Below are 21,761 nucleotides of genomic sequence, written 5' to 3'. Positions count from 1 at the left end.
ATTTAGACTCACATCAAACTAAAACTCCGTCTTTGTATCCTGGGATTGTCCATACCATAAACGCAAATTTTTTCATAGATTTTTGTAACTACATTACAGGCAAACCAAGGAAGATCTTTCCAGAGAGCGCAAACAAAGTACAGAAAGAGTTGAAAAGTGTACATGTTGAAGAGACAAGATCTTTGAGATGGAAAGATTTGAAAAACGGAGCACTTGTCCTAGCAAAAACCTTCTTAGCTGCCATAACAAAATTGGAAATATTTACTGTCAAGCATTAACAGTTCATAAAATCTCTCTTTATGCTATACACATTCACAATCAAGATTTTCCGGCAATTATCAATAAATTATTGGTTTCCATTTCAATAATGAATGAACGAGCTTTTACGACTTAAAATCTAACAATATTTATAAGTAATATCTTTATGGATCAACAACACGCACTATACAAAACGCAAACTAGAAACGACGGAAAATAAACTTTTACACAATTTTAGACTCTCTTTATACAAAACATTATCTAATCGAATTAAGGACTTTTTTCATCATTTTGACATGCAATCTTTGTGTTCTCTGCGTTGTTTTGGTTTAAAAAACTACATTAAATTGTTATAAAATAAATTACGACTTAAGTTAGGCATAAATACATGTATAGAGTGTAGCTTAAAAAGTTAACATACAGTATGGTTTAGTTAGTTTATTAATTTTAGGTAATGTTAGGTGGTTGTGGCACTCTTTCGAGTGCCAAGGGTTGGTTTGTTCTTCCAGTTGGCTGCCCTACTTCCGCTCCATGGGCTTGACTTCCAGCAATTGGGGATAGTTCTCCACGATGTTGAGTAGAATGGTATCAATATAGTGCTTGAGCCGAACATTTTCATCCTCCTTTTCCTGGAAGGCCTGTTGTAGCTGCAAAGCATACGTTTTCATTAGTATTTAGAAAGATATAATTTCGACACAAAAAACATAGATAAGAAATCGAATTTAATTGTTTATATACACAAATGAATGAATGTTATAGTTAGCCAGGTGAAAAATTGTCCGTAATGAGTTTGTTCGATAAGAAAACCATGAACCAATATTAGTTTTAAGTCGAATTTTGTTTAAATCAAACTGCATTGCGTGCACAGTGGCTCCAAAACCGTGTTTAATTAATTGTTCATTTTGTTTGCGGCTTTTGCGTGATTGAAGCATTACCTGACTTAAGGATGCTAATGTGGCTGAATCCACAGAATCCTGTAATACAATAAACGTCATTTTAAATACACATGTGGGCAGATAAGATATATGGTTTTTAAAATAAGCGCAGGGCAATACGGACACTAGAAGGACACTTTCAAACTGTGGTTCCAAAAGTAGCATTTTAATCAGTTTTCTTTTGCGGTGACTGTACGTGTGCTTTTGGACTTTGGGCACCTAGACTGTGTTTTTGTGGGTGTGGGGATGATGGATTGGACTACACTAGAAGCAGAAGCAGGCGACGTAACACAGGTGGACTCAAAATACACACCTGGGCTTGTGACATCTCCTCCAGCTCCTGGGCCAAGCTGTTGAGGGTTCCGTTCAGCAGATGGCGACCCTGCTCCACGCCATTCGTCAGCATGGTGGCCTGGTTGGTCAGCATCGTGGCCTGCAGCTCCTCGTTCTGTTCTTCAAGGGCTAGTGAAGAACAAATTTGTGTTTAGTTAAATGCTGTCAGCCTTTGATTGAGTGTGTTGACTTACTTCGATTCTTCTGGCGCATCTCCTCGAGCTCCTGGTGCAGCTCCTCCAGTCTTATGCTCTCCGGCGATGTGGTCGGCATTGCCCGGGCTCCACTCTCCTCGCGAGCACGCTGCAGTTCTCGGCCCAGCTCCAGCATCAGCTCCTCGGTGGACTTCTTCTCCTGCTCGTGACGACGCAGTGCCTGCGCCTGCTCCTCGTGCTCCTGTTGCAGGACGCCGATTTGGTCGCGGGCCAGCTCCAACTGCTCCTCGGTGCGATGCAGATCGTTGGCCTGCTTGTCGCACAGGACACGCAGTCGTGCGGCCTCCTCCCGCAGCGCCGTTGCCTCAATCTCGGTGGCACGGATCTTCATCTGGCAGTTCTCGTTCTGCAGCGAGGCTTCACGCTCCACGCGGGCCAAGATCTCGCGGTGCCGCTTTTGCTCCTCGGCCAAACGCTCCTCGGCACGCAGTTCCGACTGCAAGAAACAAGTCATGATTAGTTAGGTTAGAAGGTTGTTTATTGTATCAGTTACTAACCTCTCGGTACTGCTCCTCGAGCATGTGATATCGCGCCTGGAGGACTGCATACTCGGTCTTGGTGCGGGTCGTCCGATCCTCAGCTATGTTCTGTGTGTCCGACAGATCGTCCACCTTGCGCTGCAGCAGTTCCAGCTGTAAGTATATGGAAAAGTAAAACTGATAAGTATATATTCGAGTACATAGGCTCGGGCATCGACTAACACAATCGTTTTTCATGTGCCGCAGATCGAGGAGAAGATCGTTCACCAACTGCACATCAGCCATGGGATATTTCACATACATTTGCCTATATCTATATGGTGTGCAAATGATTATATATATTTGCTGATATATCGTTTCACATTATTCAGTGATGCTCTGTGCTCGCAGGCTTAAGAAAATTCAAATTATTTCTGCATCGCCGCGTAGTCGTTGCTCATTTGACGGCCGAAGCAGACTGTTCGTTTATATTTTCTCAACGCGACAACGACAACTCTCTGAAAATGCTGTTAATTACACTAGTCAACAGGCCAGCGAAATGTCGATAACAAAACTTGTGCCTCGAAACAAAAATACTCAACGAAAACATTCCACTTGAGAAGCACTTTCGATGCTTTTCCTACACATCTGCCATGCCACTTTGGTTGCCCAGTGTTATTGGCATGCCTTGCCCATATGAATCTCATAAATATTAAGCATACGCCCCATAGACAGCCACTTCAGTAGAAGGCGTAGAAAGACACGCACACACAGATTGCCAGTATCGCATTTTGCATTCGAGTTTTGGCCAACTATTTGCTGGCATGTGCAAAAATCTGTTTTCGCCATTACAGATTTGCAGGCGGCTGATTTTTGCGCAATTACTCATGACCCGCCCGCGCACTTTAAAAACATATAGGGAAAATAAAAACAGACTTTTTTTAACATGAGTCGATTGCCTGCTTGGCTGATAAGAAATGTGCAAGATGACTGCAATACAGGATGCCCAAGAGCTGTCTTATCAAATCAACCGGAAACAGGGTGTCGTTTTCGTATTTACAAAAATTATAATAGAAGAATATCTCAATTTCTATTGTTTATTTGTACCATTGACCTATAACTTGATATCAAACATTTATTTCTTACTATGAAAAATTCATTTAATATTAAACAAAAAAGCGGGAATTCTGCTAAATTAATGCCGTCACCTTTCCCTAATAATACCCCTCCTACACCTCACTAGTTCTATCCCCACAAATGTCAATTGAGAAGTTCAATTAGTGGCTACAAGCGGTTTTCATTTGGGGACGGCACCCAATGACGCTTCAACTGTGCGGCAAAGGGTTCAATTATGCTTAATTAACTGCAATTTGCTGTCAACAATTCGCAGTTGATCATTTTCGCTAGATTTACAAAGAGTGTGGTGGCACTTTATATTCATGCAGCCGAGAGCACTGACAACCGATGGATACACGGACACACAATCGACGTCAAAGGCGGCGCGGCTAGTACTGAAAAATGGGCCTAGGGCCCCACAGCCCCACCAAAATAAAACAAACAACAGAGTGCCATAGAAATGGAGAAATATTCACAGAGAGTGTGAGGAATATATAGAGAGAAGACTAAGTCCGCTGTGAGTCAACCGAAAAATTACGATATGGCGGGGGTCTCAATTAGGGGCTGGGCATGTGTACAATGAACCATGCCAAAAAACTAAGCATATTATATAGAAACTAGAATTTGAATTAAATGTCTACCGAATTCTTCAGAAAAAATACAAAAAGGCAGAAAAAGGCAGAAGAATAGCAGCGAAAACAGAAGTCGCGTCTCATTCAGAAACCGTTTGGCCAAAGCAAAGAAAGTAATAAAAACCAAAATGCTGCTGGGGGCATAAAGAGAAAACGATAAAAGTGTAAGACAAATTGAGTAACAAGTGACGAGGAGTTGTACATAGAATCATGTAAGAGTGTTATGGTAAAGTGGAACGACTTTTAATTACCCTGTACTAAGTTTATAAGAGAAACCCATACTATTCAGCGGTAAACTGATATTTAAAATTCGGCACAGTTTATATAAAATTAATGGAATACAATTTGTGATACAATATTCATATTTATTATACTTATTAGGTTTAAGTTTTTGGGTACTAGATATTCCATCTTAATGAGATGTTTCATAAATAATCTTTTAAGAAATGTCTTCCCTTTAAATTCACTTATTTATTTAGTACTAGGTATAGGAAAATTCGGAGACTACTTTTCTTTCTGGCTCGTCACTTTCCTCTTTCTTTCGCCCGAAAAAGGTGTTCCCGAGGTCATTAATGGCACTCGGTCTTTTTGAGGGCCTTTGATTTTTCCAGTTTAGTTTTGACAGGTTGATGGCACGACAGGTGCAACTGAACGATGGGAAGTGTGTAATGTCAAGTGCGGAACAGCTGTTACGGAGCCCGTGTAGTTTGGCCCGAAAATATGAAAATTTGGGGAAAATAAACTTGAGAAAGAACAAGGTGTACAAGATATGTTCAAAAAGAAAATATGTAAAAATGTAAATATTTTTTTAAAATATAATTAGGTTGAATTTTCTCGCAATAACAAATGTAAACCTTGGGCAGATTTTTGGAAGCCAAATTTTTTTTTTATTCTACAAATATTACCTTGCAACAGTTTACACGTTAACAGCTCGTAAATAACAAATTAAAAAACAATCCGAAAGAACTGGAGGCACTCGGACATTAAAATCGGCATTAGCTTTGACCCCAAATGGAAATGAAAATCTTGACTGCAACACACGCTCACAATTTCCTCCTGCAGCGATACAATGCCCCACAATTGTTTCATTTATCAAATGGGTTTCCCCACTAGTTTATGTGGATCAAGTATGGTAAACAAATCTAGCATCCGCCGGAGGTTTATCGCCATACAGAAGCAAAGAGCTGACCTCCAGCGCAGTGGTTTACACATGAAAACTCGCTGCTCCCATTTGCTGGACCACTGGGAATAATAGGCTTTATAATTGATTGCATTAAGTACTGGGAGTTGCATCAGTAGCCTATGGAAAGATATTTAACTTCACTGCCCTGAAACTAGAGCAATCGCCTTAGAAACCAATTGGTCTTCCAAACTTTTCTTTCCATCCACACCAACTTCTGTTACTTTCGTTGACACATTTTTCCTTTACGGCTAATCACCGATTTTGTTACAGTTTTTGTATCATTAATTTTGGGTCCGTCAACTAATTTCACAAAATGTCTTTTTCGATTTTCCTTTCTTTTCCCACTGATGATTTGTGACCGATGATCTCATTTGGCGCAGAATATAGTATTTTTTCTGTTTATCTTTAGCAGATGTCTAGCAAATTTTATGGCAAGCACAACAAGTTCTTCGACTTTGAAATTTTATTTTTGGCCCAGTTTTGACGTTGAAAAAGGTAAATAAGTCAAGGAAATCGTAAACAAAGTTTGTGATGCACAACATTTTTTAATACGTTAAAGCACATGGTTGTTTTAAAATAGTTAGAACTCTAAAACATTCTATAAACAAATGCTAGTTAAATTGTTCAATACTTATTTAAAGATTTTTAAGTTTAGTTGTATTTTATCATCATTCAACCAATCATTTCCATAATATTTTTCCGAAACCCACTCATAGTTTAAAGGAATTTTCCACTGCTCAACTTGAACTCACTTCGTTGGTTTCCAGCATATTAAATCTTTTAGGTAGCAATTGATTAATATGTCAAATCGGACTGAAAATTCCCACAGCTAAGCAAAACAGCTGAACTAAGGCTATTCAAAGTTAGACTAAAGCAAATTGCATTCAATTGCGGCTTATTTATAGTGAATGGCCGGTCTGGACATTATTGACAAACCGCATATACTATATACCACTTAGATGTCATGACATGCGAACTAAAATCGGGGGGCGTCATCACCCCCAAATGAACCCTGAACTTTTGGATGGAATTAGCCCCGGAATCGGGGGAATTAGTGGTGCACTGCACTGCTTACTTGCTCATTGAGATTATCGCAGATCTCTGCGCTGAGGGCGCCGTTCATGATGCCAGCAGGTCCTGATCCTCCAGTGCCGCCACCGCCTCCTCCTCCACCGCTGTTGGTGTCCTCGAAATCACAGAGTAGTTTGTTCTTGAAATTCTTCAGGTTCTCCAATTTGAAACCGTTTGTATTCGTATTATTCGTTTTATTATTGAATTTACTTGTCAGATTCTCCAAATTGTAGATCTTATTGTTATTATTATTATTGTTGTTGATATGATTGTTGTTCGATTCGAGGCTGTTGTTGTTAGTCTCCAGTTTATTTTCGATGAACACCAGCGAATTGGGCTCCGAGTTGGATGGCACAATGTCCTCAAAGTCCGCTGGATTTAGGCTGAGAAAGGTCTCCTGATCGATCAGTATGGGCGGGTGTTTGCCAAAGCCGCAGTAGTCGCCGCCAGCGCCGCCAGTGACTCCCAAACTGTAGGCGTTGCTCAGCGGATTTTGCGAGGCGCTCGTGTTGAAGCTCAGATTCAGATCCTCCAGACTATCCGTAGATAGTTTTCGACTTTGTTGCGCTCCGATCCTGCACTTGTTGTTGTTTAGATTGCTGTTGTTGTTGTTTTTGTTGCTCTGCTGATTTGTGGGTCCTACGAATTCGAATTGGCCCGCCCACATATCATAGGCTAAATCGATGCTATCGGGCTGGCTGGCAGGTTGACTACTCATGGTTTACTTTTTGTTTTGGTTTTTGGGTAATTTTGTTTCTTATTTGTCTAAATTGCTTTGCTGGGGCGTGGCACTCGTTGGGTTGATGCTTTTGTTTTTTATATATTTATGCACTGTGGTGTTTTATTTAGTTATTTTGTGATTTTTGTTTCATTTGTTTGGGAAGACTGTTTTATCTTAGTTTTGTAGGCACATAATTCAGATATTTTTGTGTTGCTTTGTTTTCATCTCTCCGCTTAATTTTAAGGCACTTTTCTGGGCATATTTAGGCTTGTCTCTGGCTGAATAAAATATTTTATACATAAGAATTTGATATTGCACTATTCCGAAAATCTTTGTGGCATTCAAATTGCATTAAATGGCTTCAATGTATGTTACAACATTTAGCTTATTACACTTGTTTAACTTTTTTTTTTAGATTTTATAGTTTTATTACGGTTGTTTTTAATAAAGCTTAATTTTTAAGTGTTACAATCTTTTCATTGTCTAAAGCTTAGTACAGCACATCTAGAGGTCCCAGAACAGTCTCATTAAGAAATTCCCCTTGCATAATTATAATCAAAGCAATTCTTCAGCAGATCTCATCCAGATTGTTCCCCACGAATTTCGTTCTGTATCTTCAAAAATGAGTTTCTTGAACTGCCAGCAAAGTTCACCGAGTAAACAAAAGAATTTTCTTTCCCCCCAGCAGTTAAATGAATTATGCACAAACGTAATAGTTGCAAAAAAAAAAAAAATAGAAGCTTTGCAAATGATTTCTTCTTTTGTATCGCGATGGCCTTTAGCACAATTCTTAACAAATTGAAAGGTAATTGTTTGAGATTCGGATTTAGATGGGTCCCATGCAGAAATGAGAGATGCAGAAAGCAGAGCAAGAAACTGTCTGGAAACAAAGGCGGAGAATGGTGGAAAACCATAAAGAATTTTTCTGTATTTCATGCAGGAAATGTGCGCTTTGCAAAAAGATAAACAAAGCAAGAGAATTCACGAAGACAGTCTTCCCCTCTGCAAGCCACTCTTCTCCCGAACAGAGTCTCATTCTTTCTACACGACTGGGTTTGGTTTCTTCTGGGCTTCTGGCTAAGTTTAATTTCCTAGTTGAATTGATGAACTTCGTGTAGATAAAACAAAGCAATGGATGGAAGCCTAAGAAGACTAAGAAGAGGAGAAACTGTTGGTGCATGCAATTCTTCTGGCGTAACTGAAAGAATTGCATAATCTAGTCGGAGACCGTCTCTGCTCTTCACTGCTGTCTCTTCTGAAGCGATGATTCAATCCATCGCTAGAAACGGCATGTAGAAATGTGTCATGAATTTGAATCTACTCTTTCGCTAAATTGTTTATAATAAATTGTGTGATTCAGAAGAGCAGAAGAAACGGGAATTATACAAATTAAGATGAAAATGAGAAGGAGAGCAGAATACACAATTCTGCACACTTGCCCATGTCAAATGGGTTTAAGTGGCTTGTCATAATAAATTAGAATTTATTTGTTTTACTTGTTTGCACAGCTAAGAACTGAGAGCCATTTTCTTCACATATAAAATTTTTTATTCCTTTAGTTGGAAAACGGAACGATTTATTCATTTTTGAATCACTTTTTAAAAATCACTTTGAAGCCAAAAACCACAAATGCCTCAATGATCAAAAACAACTTGACCGCAAGACTCATTGATCTGTGGACAATTTTGTCAATGGAGCATGGCAAACGTAAAAGCAACATCATCATCAACAACAACAACTTTCACCAACAAAACTTGTCTAGTAAACAACTGAAAAAATACAAAATAACAGCGAGAGGCCCTGTTGTACAAATCTTGTGCAACTTGTTTGGTTTCGTTGGAAAAATTATGATGAAAATTGAAAGTAAGTGAAATAGCCGCTTCAACAACATTTTCTATTTCCAACTGCAATATTTTCGGAATTTTATGCAGTAGCAGACGCGTTTTATGATGCATCTTTCATCGCCAAACGCTTGAAATCCGAACTGAAGGAACGTTTGGGGTTGAGATGAAATATCTGAGTTTAAATGGGGAATCACATAATGGATGCACACGCGCCAGCTCGAGAACTATTCGAGTTTATGAGTTCCCAGATAATGCATTTATGTGGAGCCATAAAGATTGACTTGTTTAGCATAAATAGCTCACATTTGTGGCGATAAAAGGTGAGGTAGCAAGTCATGGTTACGTTGGGATAGGGTGCATTATAAATAGATTTGAGGGGGAAATATTTAAGGAATTTCAAATCCAGAAGGTTAATTCGATCTAAGCACATAAATGATCGCTGTACTTTATTCTTCGGGAAAGCACACCACTTGAACTTCCAAAATTGGGATGAAACTCATAGAAATTTTTGGTTGAACAGAATTCCACATTTATGTGTTCTAATAAACATTTAAGTGGCTAGTTACTTTCGGCCTCTCATCATTTATGTATTCTAATCGACATTTAAGTGGCTAGTTGCATTCGGCCCTTTGCAGTCGTACGAACCCCTAGAAAACTTCCAATATTTCAAGTTGGCAACAAACAAATTCGTGCCAATTACCCCGTCTAACCTCGATTTCTTAGCCTGGTGTGTTGCCGTTTGCATTCGCAATTATTTCTTCTGTTGTTGCATTTTACATGGCAATAAACCTTTCGGACGACCGCCCACGCGAAGACAAAGAACTAAAAGGTGAAACTGAAACAACATGCTAACCCCATTTCACAGTCTGGGGAGAAACGACAAGGAGGGCTAGAGACGAATGGAAAGAGACAGAAGTCGCGACATACAACAGCTGTTTCCTGCCACAAACTGATCTACCATAAATTGTTTTTGCCTTGCATTATACAGGATTGCATTGGTATAGGAGATATTTGAAGTTATCAAAAGATTACACAGATAAAAGCATTCTTTTTCTGGCATTAAGTGTGCTAGTCACAGTTATCTATACATTATATAAGCCAACCCTCTCTTGTTTCTTCTTCTTCTTTTGTAGAACCAACAGACCGTAAAATTATTTTTGTTCAGACTTTGAGGCGAATTCTAGACAATTTTACATATCCTCGTCCGTTGTATACCAATTTTCCAAGCTCTCCCTATTTTCATTGTTTTCTTGTTCTTAGGGTTTTGAGTATACCCGTCTAGTTTCTAATTACCACAAATGCAATGGCTGGCTAAGTTTGCTTTTCTTTTAGTAGGAACTTTTGTAGTGCTGTTTACTTTTGTAGTCTAGTAAACTGAATCATTCTTAGTCTTATCAAATCGGTTGGCGACTTTTATAGGTAAAATGCCCTTGTCAAAGCTTAATTTTGAGATTATTACATACACATTTAAATAAAGGTCAATATGAGGGCCAATTAAAAGCAGGGCATGACTGATAACAATGTTACTTTTGGAAAAGTTTTCAACTAACTTCATTCGCTTAAAATAATTCCAAGCTGATTTACGAATTAGGCAATCAATTAAGTAAATCAGTGAATATTAGGAAACTCATAATAAAATACAATTGAATTCCTTCTTTATATGCAAGTAAAGTAAATATACAGAGGAAAAACTCCGATTCCAAATGAACTAAATCCAAATTGTAAATGAAGCAAACTTTCCTTTTTTGTCAGCTGACTATTTTTGGATTATCATATCTTTTCAAGCATGTTTTCCGCGCCCTAGGCAGGCAATCAAAAGCAGCATAAAGGAAAATTATCATTAGCTACTCTTCAACAAAATTGAAATCAAAAGATTTGCATACAATGGTCGGCGGGGGAGGGGTGAAAATGGGGATGAGTCGAACGGGGAGGAGCTCATTAAATGCAAATTTTACTCTGCTGCTGTGCACTTTTCATGCAACAAAGTGAAACAAGAAAAAAGGTTGTAAAATACACAATGATTAGCGAAATTGGATCAGGAATGCCGAGTACTATATAAAATATTCATGATTTCCAAGAAAAACTATGCATCGACTTAATGTGTATCAAATAAATTCAATTCTTTCAAACTTGAAAACTAATTTTTGTTTTTTTTTTTTTCAATTAATGCAATTGTGCTTTGAATTTCAATTTTTGTTTTGTATTTTTTATGTGTCGAGTATTCTTGAAATCATCTTCAAAATGATGCAATCCTTTAAAAATATTTTGATTTTCCACGCGTTTTTAAGGATCTGTGCTGCCAAGCTTTTTGACAAACAGTTTTCAATTTTAAAAGTGAGTAGCTCATTTTTTCGGTTATTTAAAATGGTGTGTTATGTATTTTATTACAGCCACAAGTCGGGGGAGAAAACCGAAATTCGATTAAAGCACGCGAAACGCGAAAAGCAAACTGAATGAACCAGAAATTCAGGGGCAAACTAAACGGCGGCAATCGCCGCTGATAGAGAGAAAACTGAGAGACTGGGAGAGCGAATTTGGGGAGGCGCAATCTTTATAAATAGGAAAAATAATAATCAACAACAAACAAGAGCAATAGCAATGACAAGGGGCTGAGGAAAGAGAGCGATCCGATCCCCCGAAGGAAAAGTTTTTCGCCATATGTCCGAGTCCGAGGGTGATTCTCTCTTTTTATTTGGAACATATGGTTTTTGAGTCAGGGACAGCGCATAATTATGAGGAATTTATATACGCCCCAAGCCAACCGCTCCCCAAAATGCCCCCCATCTATACATATGTATATATATACATATATGTTTTACTCATTACACTAAATAAAAGCGCAAGTGAGTAAGCGTGGACACGAACCGAAAAGCAAGAGTAACGGGACGCATGCGGGATTGGATGGTAATCCCCCCCCCCCCCCATTCATCCATCTCGTGCCATCTCTTTCGTACACCCCCTTTTTGTTGATGTCATCAGAGGGTCTGTTCCGTTCTTTTTCTTGTTGCTGTTATTGTTGTAGTTGTTTTAGCTACCTTAGGCCTTTTACTTATTGGTTTTTTAGTGCGAGTTTTCAGTTCCGGTTAGTTGTTGTCTTCTTCTTCTAGCGCTGTGTGCCGTTAGCTTTATATGCCTACTAATTGACGAGCCATCGCTAATGAAAGAATATTTCCCTACCAAACTTAACGGTACGGAAAATGCCCACTAAAGGAAATTAAGAAGTACGAGCTGTGTATAATGAATGAACTTGGAACTGCTGTGCGTGATTCTCGGTGGGAGCCCTTGATTTAATTGCCTTTTTATGGAAAAACTGCCGACAAAAAATGGGATAAAAAAACTTGATTTTTAAAAATGTAATATTATTTTTCAAAAAAATGTATGGTCTTCTAAAAGATACCTAACAGTATTAAAGTATCCCAACACTTTTAATTTGTCAATTCAAAACAATAAATTTACTTTGCATCGGTTTTTGCACTTTTTTACTTTAATCTGCCTTTTTTAAAACTTCATCAATTACCTTCAGGGCTTTTCAATTTGCAATGCCCCTTATCTTCGAGTTTCTTTGAACCGTTTTAAGCTAGGTTAAAGTTTTTCAGTTTGTTACATTTCTTGTATCATTTATCAATTTTATGCCACACTTGATTTCCATTTTTTATTTTTCGATAAAACACTTGACAGACTTTTTCAACCGCACTTTTCAATTTAAGATCAATCAAGCAATCAATATTCGCCAGAGGCAATGAAAATTAGAAACATGATGGGTTTTCACAACAGACCCTGTCATTAGCGCATTTGTTTTGATTTCACATTTTTCCTTAAATAAGCGTTTAATGAGCCGAAGGCACCTGACACACAGCTGATAAGCGATGTCGATCGATAATGGGTAACACACAAAAAACACACACGAAAAGCGGTAATTTTGGGCTAATTTTCTTGCATTTTAAACCTTTTTTTGTTTCGGCTATTTTGCTTCAGGAGAGCAGCGGCAGCAGCTGCATTTTCCTTAGCATTTTCCTTTTCCTTGGCAGTTGCATTGCCCAACAACAAAACACCCGCGCGAGAGAGCGCGAGAGAGAGAGAGAGAGCGAGACAGGGCGACCGTTCCCGTTCGCACCGCTTTCCCAGTGTTGTGAACGCGGCAAGAGTTAAATGCAATCTGAGAGAGGAAAGCGCTGCAAAGCCAGCGCCAAGTCGCGGCACCTTCTCTGCCGCTGCCGCTGCCTCGGTCGACGTCGGCAGAAGCCGCGACTTGTTTTGGGTGCCCAAAAAAATAACGAAAAGAAAAACAAAAAAAAGAGACGGAGCACCAAAGCAAAACGAACGAAATAGAAAAATTCCACTAATGCGACTTAGCAGTGTTGGAAATTCGTATTGCATGCACTTGAGAAAAGAAAACTGGGTTGCTTCGTACTATTTATGTTACATAGTAAGCCAGGTGTTTTTAGGTTTGTAAAATAGTACTGAGTATCCATTAAAAGCTAAATATATATTGGTGGAAATGTTTGTATTTTAAGATATATTTTTCTTCAGTGTAAGTGACTTAATAGACATTTGCAAAGTGCATTCGGGTAAAGTGGATAGATAGAAAGGCTTGAGGGAAAGGTGATGGCAGACAGAACGAGAATCGAGTGGAAAGAATCAAAAGCGACATATGCGAGCATCTCTTGAACTAAATTGAGTCAATTAAAAGTAATGGAAAGGAAAATCAAAGGAAAATGAGTCAGGGAACTGTGCTGCTCTGGGTGCTCCACATGATTCAACGAATGTAAGTAATTGAACTAATAAAAGATAGCAAGTTGCGTCAATTGGCAAAAAACAACATTACGCAGCATGATCCCTTTATTTATGCTCCCTTTTATTTGCAATTAGTGGAAAAGGGGAATTTTAGTGTTATGGTAAATGTGTTTTCAGAGTATTGACCGTGCATCAATGTGTTTTCAGAGTATTGACAAACAAATGTTTTCAGAGTATTGACCATACATCAATGTGTTTTCAGAGTATTGACAGTACATAAACGCATTTCAATGCATTGGCTCCCTTCATAGAGCTCCGCAATCTTCGATGATGACCTTCTTGCTGGTCTTTCCATCCTGCGAACCGAAGGACTCCACCTTCTGGACGATGTCCATTCCCTCCACGACTTTGCCGAACACGACATGCTTGTTATCCAGCCAGGTGGTTTTCCCGGTGCAAATGAAGAACTGCGAGCCATTGGTATTGGCCCCAGCATTGGCCATCGAAAGTACACCGGCTCCCGTGTGCTTCAGCTCGAAGTTCTCATCGGGAAACTTGTTGCCATAGATCGAGCGTCCGCCAGTTCCATTTTGATTGGTGAAATCACCGCCCTGACACATGAAATTGGGGATCACGCGGTGGAAGGGGGATCCCTTGTAGCCGTAACCCTTCTCTCCGGTGCAGAGGGCCCGGAAATTCTCCGCCGTCTTGGGCACCACATCCGAACGCAGTTCCATCACAATTCTGCCGATCTTTTCCCCTCCCGCGGCTATATCGAAATAAACACGCGGCAACGACATCTTCGCAAATGCCGAGAATTTACGTAGGAAAGCCAGTTCTATTAGGTTTAAAATCGAACGATGCCTGGTTTAAAAACAAAAAAATATTTACCGGATAACTTGGTGGAGACAGCTTGATAAGAAAAGTGAAACAACTTTCAAGAGAACCTTACAGTCGAACAGCTGAAACTGAACTGACCTATTTTCTGGGCTAGTCAGGGATCAGAAGTCGCAGCTAGTTGAAATTCATTCCACAGCCTTCTTGATGAAATTCAGAAGCAAAATAATAAAAGGCATCAAAGCAGGCTTTTCACAATTTTAATAGATTGTTAATAAGTGGAATATTTGGACATTTTAAGTAAGATTATCCTTATAGACTCCCACTGACTTTCAGCTTCTTTTAAGCGTGTCACTGCGTAAACTTACTTATTGACTCTTCTAATTTGTTTAACTGCCGCCTTAATCAACGCAAAACTCGCAGATCAAGATATATCTAAAGCCGGCAGTATTTACTTTTCATTTGCAGTTGTGTACAAACTTTATAAGCGTATGTTTGCATAATTGGGCAAAAATATAGTCAATATTTATATGCCAAAGCAAATGCGAGTTTTGCTCGGAAACTGTGAGAATTTGCCAAGTTTTAAAGAAGTTGCTATTGCATGTAAATTTACACATTTGTTTGTTGTCAATTTGAACGCACAGCACTCCTTTAAAACTTGTGTTTGCCACATTTTGTGTATATATCAAAGAGCAGGGTTTAGTTAGTTGCCAAGACAACAATTGCTATGTACATGAGAATTGTTATAAGGGGAAACTAAAGGAAGGTCGAAGTACGATAAGATTGGCTAGTAACCAAGAAAGTTGTAAACACAAAGTTTAACAAAGTAAGTTGGACATATCAAATCATTTAGTATTTCTAACATATTTAATGAGTTCGAAGGACTTCCCCTTGATAATCTATATTCAGCTTATAAATCAACATAAAAATGGAAAAACCTTTGATTACCTCACCACAAAATGCCAAAAGTTCAAGATGATTTTGGTAAAGAAGTACGCGAGGGAGGGTAATTTGCACGTAGGCCGTAATTGTTAACTCGACGCTCCACTGTCTCATTACTGGTAATAAATTGTAGTGCGACCAAATAGCGAAGACAAGAAAAGATACAGCCCATAGTTGGCCAAGACAAGTGCAGCCGCAGCTGAACTCGAACTCAAACTCGAACCCGATTCAATTCGATTCGATTCGATGCGATTCGATTCGTGTTGACTAGTTACCCATTAATGTAACGCCCCGTTCGCCTTGGACAACCTTGTGCGAAAAGTAAAAGAGTAATGCGAGTTTACGGAAAGCCAACATGACGTAATGGAAAGCGTAGGATTTCTACTTGCCAACTGCTCCCACTGCCACGCCCCCAGACAACAGAGGCAAGAGGCGCCTATGAGTGTGTGTGGGAACATAAATTCACATTATGGCCAATTCTTCGGGCGATTTTTCAGCTTAGATAAAAGGCAGACAAGAAACACTTTTGTGGGTTCGTTTTAGCACTTACCAAGTGGAATTGGTAAGATAAGAGTGCTCGAGGCAGTTTGCGTTTGTGTTTGGCTATTGTTTTGCTTACCTGGAAGTAGAGGAAAATAAAGAACGAATTATTATTAGATTTGGAATAGCAAAATTCAAGATAATGGATATGGAAACGAGGTGAATGTAATGTCAACACACGAACCATTTTAATGTCAAGCAATGTTTTTCACAGGATGTGGGCATAAAAGTACAAACAAATGGGGAAGAACCAAGAACACAGAGAACAACTAACGTCATAATCAACAAAAAATATTACACTTTGCCTAGGAAATGCAATAATAGCGCTTTTCATAACGTGAAAAATAACACAAAAAGCCTAAGAAATATTTTCCCACTGCCCAGCTATCGCCGATCGATCCATCAACTGAAAAGCGGCAAAGAAAAACGATTTCTGCACCCACACTCTATAAAAAAAAGCCACTGAAAATGGATTTTGTCTAGCGGTTCGTGCCACTCGTTCCACTCGCCACCTGCTAGGGTCGTCTTATCGATTAAACAATTTTGCTGGCACCTTTGACGCCCACCTTTAAGACCATCAGACCATCAGAAGTCGAGGCCCGGCACAACATAAAAAGCATAAAGCCGAGCCGAATGCGATATGAAGGAAAAATACAAAAATAATACGAAAAACGCGAGTTAAAACCATAAACGAAAATCAATTTTTAACCCAAATGTGACGTTGACCCAGAAACCATCGAAAATCCCAAAGACAAAGAGACAAAACCCAGAAAACGAATTGAAGCATAAACGTTGCAATTATCATAATTAATGCAAATGCTCCTTAAAATGCTCCAAAGTAAAAACTGAATTAAATGCTCAAAGGCATTGACGAAAGCGTTTAACCCAAATGGGCTGAAATTGCTGCGATTGGATGGTTGATGCAAGTCTATAAGGGGCAGGTTAATTGGTCGGAATGACGGAGAAATTGGTTTGCTTAGTCATATTATCATGGGAGTGTAATTTTGCTGTTTTGAAACAGCTCACAAAGTTTGGAAAAACGTGTGACTTGTGCGAGCTTGAAGTCCAATTAAATATATTCATAATAGAACATAATAGTAAGTAAATCAGGTAAATATATGGCAGTAGGTATGCTGTTGCTTCATAAATTCAAATGGTTTCTTTTCCGCGCACTTTGAATACATTTGTTTCCTTCCTGCTGACTGCAGCTTCATTTGTATTCCATCTACCATATTTATGCATTCTATTAGCCAGACACCTGGTGGAAGTCTTTCGTTGGCGAGATGCCTTGTAGGTGGCTGTTTCCAGTCGACGCCTTCGTCAATGTGGCCAAGATATATACACATGGGTATATTGCCACTGGAAGAGGGAGGAGATATTCAATTCGAGTGATTACCAAATCCTAAACATTTTGCTTGGGCAACTTCAAGTGGTGTCGTCAGCGCAGATACTCCACTTGTGCATGTACGAGTATTAAGGCAAGCAAAATAAAACAGATTTCATCCCCACATCCACATCTCTTGCCAACTCTGACAATTGAACAAATTGCAATTGTGGCATTGTCTTGGGCCTGCCTACAGTTATAATTGCATACATGCAGATTTTAATCAACCTCTGACAGCGCTGGGAAAACGAGGAAAACTGGGAAGACCATGTCAAGATCTCCCCCAGCCCGAAACCGAATCTAACCCAAACTTACGCAACCCAAACTTCAATTCAATCCAATGCGATTCTTTCGACGCTTTTCTTCCGCATTAGATTGAGATTCCGATGAGTGACCCTAAGCTTAATTAAGCCAACGGAGCATTGAAAAAAACAGAAATTAGGGTCAGCTGTAGTGAAAGAAGAATTAAATGGAAAATCGTATTTGGTGCAGTGAAAATCTTTTTGGATACGCTCAACACTTTCCTGGGCATCGGGCCAAGGTGAGATGTGGAAAGTTTCTTCAGTTTTCCAGTTCACAGTCCACTTTCAGACAGAGGTTAAGATAGAATTTTAAGACAAAGGGGGAACTCAATACTACTTTTAATTTGGTACTTAGTTACTTTGTTACTTTAAAAACTCAATATGTTTATTAACAATGTTTCCATATAGAAGTAAAGTACATTCTCTTTCCTAAAACAACCATCCGCTTTTCCACTCGCAACTCATTTCGTATTCCGCACTCAGTTTCACACAACAATCAAGCCAAATGCGAGGCACTTCGTTGACTCGTAATGATCTTTTGGCCCAACTCCACCTGCTTCTCACCTGGCCAAAATCCCCTCCCTCCCCCCTCCCCCCTCTGCAAATCCCACTTCCGTTTCCCGTTGGCCTGTTGCATAAAAAAGAACAATCGCACAGGGGCGTTTAAAAATTGATTCGTACGTGAGATTTTTCGCAAAAATCATTTTCAATCCTGGTGTTTTTTTCTTCTTTCTTCTCTCCTTTTGTTTTTTCCTGTGCGCTTTTCCACCTTTCCTTTTGTGGTGGCGACTTTTACTTCGTTCATTCGCCTTTTATTTGTTTATTTTGAGCAATTATGCAGAAAGCAATTTTACACCTGTCTGTATCAGCATTATGTGTGCGCACTTCTAGCAATTGATTTTATTTTGCTAGCTTTCTTTCAGGAAATCTTAAAGTATTGATAGCATAGAAAGCAATTGTAACTGTTCAAAAAATGAACAAATTAATTTCTGCTTTGTTTATTAAAATATAGGAAAGTAAATATAGTAACGAACATAAACACTTTGTCAACTTTGAACTCAAATATGCACAAACGTATTAATTTTAGAAACCGATCAAAAACCACACACGTATCGAACTCTTCCTCATATTTTCCCCACGTTTCCCACAAGGAAAAGCGAAAATAAACCCTGCAGCCAGGGATGATTTCCCGACCTCTTTGGCACTCAATCAAATGAACGCTTACATGGGCAGTGGGAAATCTAATCGACGCTGAACGGCTGATTTGGCGGAGGCTGAGTGAATTTCAATGACCTTGAGGCGCCAATGCACTCCCCCAATGGCCATGGCCAATTGCGGAGGAGAGCCTGCTGAAATGCTTTGGCTTTATTCGCTTTATATAATAGTCGGTGCTCCGCACAATCGCATTGGATCCGCACAGATCGCGATAGACAACGACAACGAAAACCTACACAAAACCAAGGCACTGAATTTCACCTGCCAAGTGGCCACGAACTCCCAGTAAAAATACCAGCGAAGGTGACTGCCACAGCGATTGAGGGAAAGAAAGAAAACACGTTTGATTTCATTGCGGCCGAAGATCCAAAGTGAAAAGTCACAAATTCACTTTTCCAGGGATTTTGGTGTTTTTTTTTCCACCCAACAAACGCGGAAAATATTTTCGGAATTTCGTCGCAATGAAAATGATTTTCAAGCTCACACACATCTTGGGAAATAAACTTTGCGATTGCGAATTAGGTTCAAGTGCAGATTATATCTCTTCACCGTCAATTTCTTTGATGAAATATCAAGCATTGACAATATTTTGCCAATTCATGCGACGGTACATTTATTTATCTATTCGTATATTCCGTAATTTTTCGCCATCTAATGCGAAGACTTTGAAAACGAATTGTGCAAGCAAAATGTGTTAAAATCCGAGAAAACTATTTGAATTGATGGTTTAACAATATCTAATTATCTGAGCAAAGCAATACGAAACATACCTTTTTTTGAAAAAAAGGAGAACTTAGTACTCTTACTTGGTGTTTATTTAATTGTAATAATTATTGCCGCTTTGTGTAATCGGCGCACTTACCCTATAATCGTAGTCATGACGATTCTCCAAGCTTATGTCGCTGTACATGTCTTCAGTTGTATCACAGTTGGAGCTACGGCCCGATGAGTTGAAGCTCGATGATCTATAGAGTTGGCTGAAACAAGTTGAATTTATAAGTAATTTAATCAATAATTGTTTATAGTTATAATTCAAATAAATATGTATGGTAAAAGTCCATTGATTTATAAATTCAGATGCCGCATGAACACTTTAGTACCAAAAAAAGACTTCAAATTTATCTTTTCAAATGGAATCTTTTCCTTTTTTTTGTATTTTTAAATTTATTTTTAAAAAAGTCAAAATTATTATGGAAAGCAATACATTGGCCGAATTTGCCGTTAAATTGAACGTGAATTCGCCTCGCTCAAGTTTATTTTTACATGACAATGTAGTATTTCTTATCCGGGACATTAACCATGAATGTATGTACATAATATTTGTGCAGGTCGCAGATATATTCACCATTACAGCGAGTATACAGCGAATAACTGAAACAATGAAAAAGCACGGAGAAAAGTAACACATTTATAACTTAAAATGGAATTACAATTTTGTTCAATTTAATATTAGCAACTTTTTAACAACATTTTTTATATTGAACCTTCTATTTCGTTCTGTATATTGAGATATACAGCATTAGCAAAGACTTTAACCCACTGCACAATAGATCTCAAACTGTAACAGAATTTAAGCACGTTAGCGAATTTAAAATGTGCAGCATACTTTTCGGCCACTGCTATGCCAGTTCCAGTGCTGCCCAAAAATAAGGAAGCTGGTGCTGCCCATGTACTACTATTCCAACATATGCATGTAAAATGTAAAATATACTAACTAAAAATAATTAAAAAAAAAATCATCTTAAGAGTTTAAATATTCAATTTCAGATAGTTGTTGCACAACAAAATATTGTTTGTCTGCTGTATTACAAACACCATATTATTAAGAACCCACCCATAATTTCGTTTGTTATGTTATGATAAGTATGTTATTATGTTATAATAAGTAGTTAACTCACCTGGCTAAGGCATTTGAACTAATCTGTCTGCGGCCGGAACTGAAAAAAAAAATAAAGCGTAAATTAGTATTAGTATAATAAAACATACTTTCCACACTCTAGAAACAAACCACTAAGAATGGATAAATGCAAACTTAACCCTAAGCCTAAACGAACCGCAACCTATAGAAGCCCTTCAAAGTGGCAAAGAAGAAATTTCAGCAATTCGAAATGCAAATAAATTAGCTGGCATTGAATGGCCAACCAAAAAGGAATTACCTAAACAGGCAACTTGAATAACAACTTGACGCAGGCAGCCAAACAAAAACTAAAAAGAAACCAAACACGTGATAATGAAGGCAACAACACTACCAATTGTAGCAGCCAAAATACAACAAAAATGCGCCACCCACGCGAACAGGTAAGAAAAAAAATAAAAATGGGAAAAGCCGAAATGCCGAAATGCAGCCAAGAAATTGTAGCAGCAAAGAAACGTCAAAGACAAAATAATTGCGAAAGATGTGGAAGTAGACAGATAAAGAGACTCAAAAGACACAACGACGTAGACGACTAAATTTCGAGTAAAAGTGGAAAAGCGGAAAAGTGGGGGAAAATGTGTGTTTGTCTAAAGTGCATATCGGGAAAATGGGTCAAAGGTGGGAGTCATTTTGCAACTGCGGCTGGTGGAAGCCAAATGAAGGAGAAGGAAAATGCCGGAAAAGTGTCTTCATTTATTTGTATGCTTTTGTTGAAAGGATTTTTAAACAAATATAATATAGATTTAGTACAATATAAAAAGAACATAGTTTATATCAAGATATATAAATACAATACTAATAGAAATTTACGCGCGGTTTTATTGCACTAACAACTAAAATGCCCAACAAACTATAACTATAACATCACTTGCATTTGTTACTATTTTGTTTACGTTATGGGCTTCAAGCATTTTGCGGTTTACATCTGAGGTGATCTCACATGGCAAATTCGTGGAAAATGTTTGGATTTTAGTGAGACCGGTGCCATAAAACCGTAGATATGGAAACCGCAGAAAATTTCCGTTTTGGAAAATTGAAAACAAGAAACAGCACAATTTGCAAAGCCAGAAAAGTTTGCAAACAAAACGTTAGATATTCCACTTTTCGTTCGACTTTTGCTGTCTCA

The 21,761-nt window shown here is 38.6% G+C and overlaps 2 protein-coding genes across 15 annotated transcripts in view; both read right to left on the bottom strand.

Annotated features, from left to right (window-relative positions):
- Positions 1-475: 475 nt before the first annotated feature.
- LOC6534089 (rab11 family-interacting protein 4B) overlaps positions 476-21,761 on the bottom strand; it is a 43,785-nt gene continuing 22,499 nt past the window's right edge. For 4 of the 13 annotated variants that reach the window (XM_015194936.3, XM_015194935.3, XM_015194940.3 and 1 more), the window contains 7 exons: positions 20,619-20,657; positions 19,583-19,697; positions 2,239-2,373; positions 1,721-2,177; positions 1,507-1,655; positions 1,194-1,232; positions 476-905 (listed from right to left, as the gene is read on the bottom strand). In XM_015194936.3, coding sequence (XP_015050422.1) covers positions 777-905; positions 1,194-1,232; positions 1,507-1,655; positions 1,721-2,177; positions 2,239-2,373; positions 19,583-19,697; positions 20,619-20,657 — 1,063 coding nt within the window. In that variant the 3' untranslated portion in view covers positions 476-776. Of the gene's footprint in view, positions 906-1,193; positions 1,233-1,506; positions 1,656-1,720; positions 2,178-2,238; positions 2,374-2,442; positions 2,601-6,205; positions 7,308-11,154; positions 11,229-12,712; positions 12,909-14,580; positions 15,899-19,582; positions 19,698-20,618; positions 20,658-21,761 lie in introns of those variants that run through there. The other 9 variants (XM_015194942.3, XM_015194939.3, XM_015194941.3 and 6 more) reach the window with 8 other exon arrangements.
- Positions 13,588-14,489, bottom strand: LOC6534088 (peptidyl-prolyl cis-trans isomerase). 2 transcript variants are annotated; one of them, XM_002094738.4, is made up of 2 exons: positions 14,392-14,489; positions 13,588-14,300 (listed from the first exon to the last, which is right to left on the bottom strand). In XM_002094738.4, the coding sequence occupies exon 2, from the start codon at positions 14,298-14,300 to the stop codon at positions 13,806-13,808; it is 495 nt and encodes a 164-aa protein (XP_002094774.2). In that variant the 5' UTR covers positions 14,392-14,489; the 3' UTR covers positions 13,588-13,805. The 2 variants fall into 2 exon arrangements, with proteins under 2 accessions (XP_002094774.2, XP_039230809.1); XM_039374875.2 differs by lacking the exon at positions 14,392-14,489 and having other exon boundaries at positions 13,588-14,315.

This window comes from Drosophila yakuba, chromosome 3L (genome assembly GCF_016746365.2).
Source record: "Drosophila yakuba strain Tai18E2 chromosome 3L, Prin_Dyak_Tai18E2_2.1, whole genome shotgun sequence".
Taxonomy (NCBI): domain Eukaryota; kingdom Metazoa; phylum Arthropoda; class Insecta; order Diptera; family Drosophilidae; genus Drosophila; species Drosophila yakuba.
This window is presented reverse-complemented; position numbering and strand designations above follow the sequence as displayed.

Excerpts from the sequence above, each read along its gene's own strand:
- LOC6534088 (XM_002094738.4), bottom strand. The coding sequence starts at position 14,300 with ATGTCGTTGCCGCGTGTTTATTTCGATATAGCCGCGGGAGGGGAAAAG.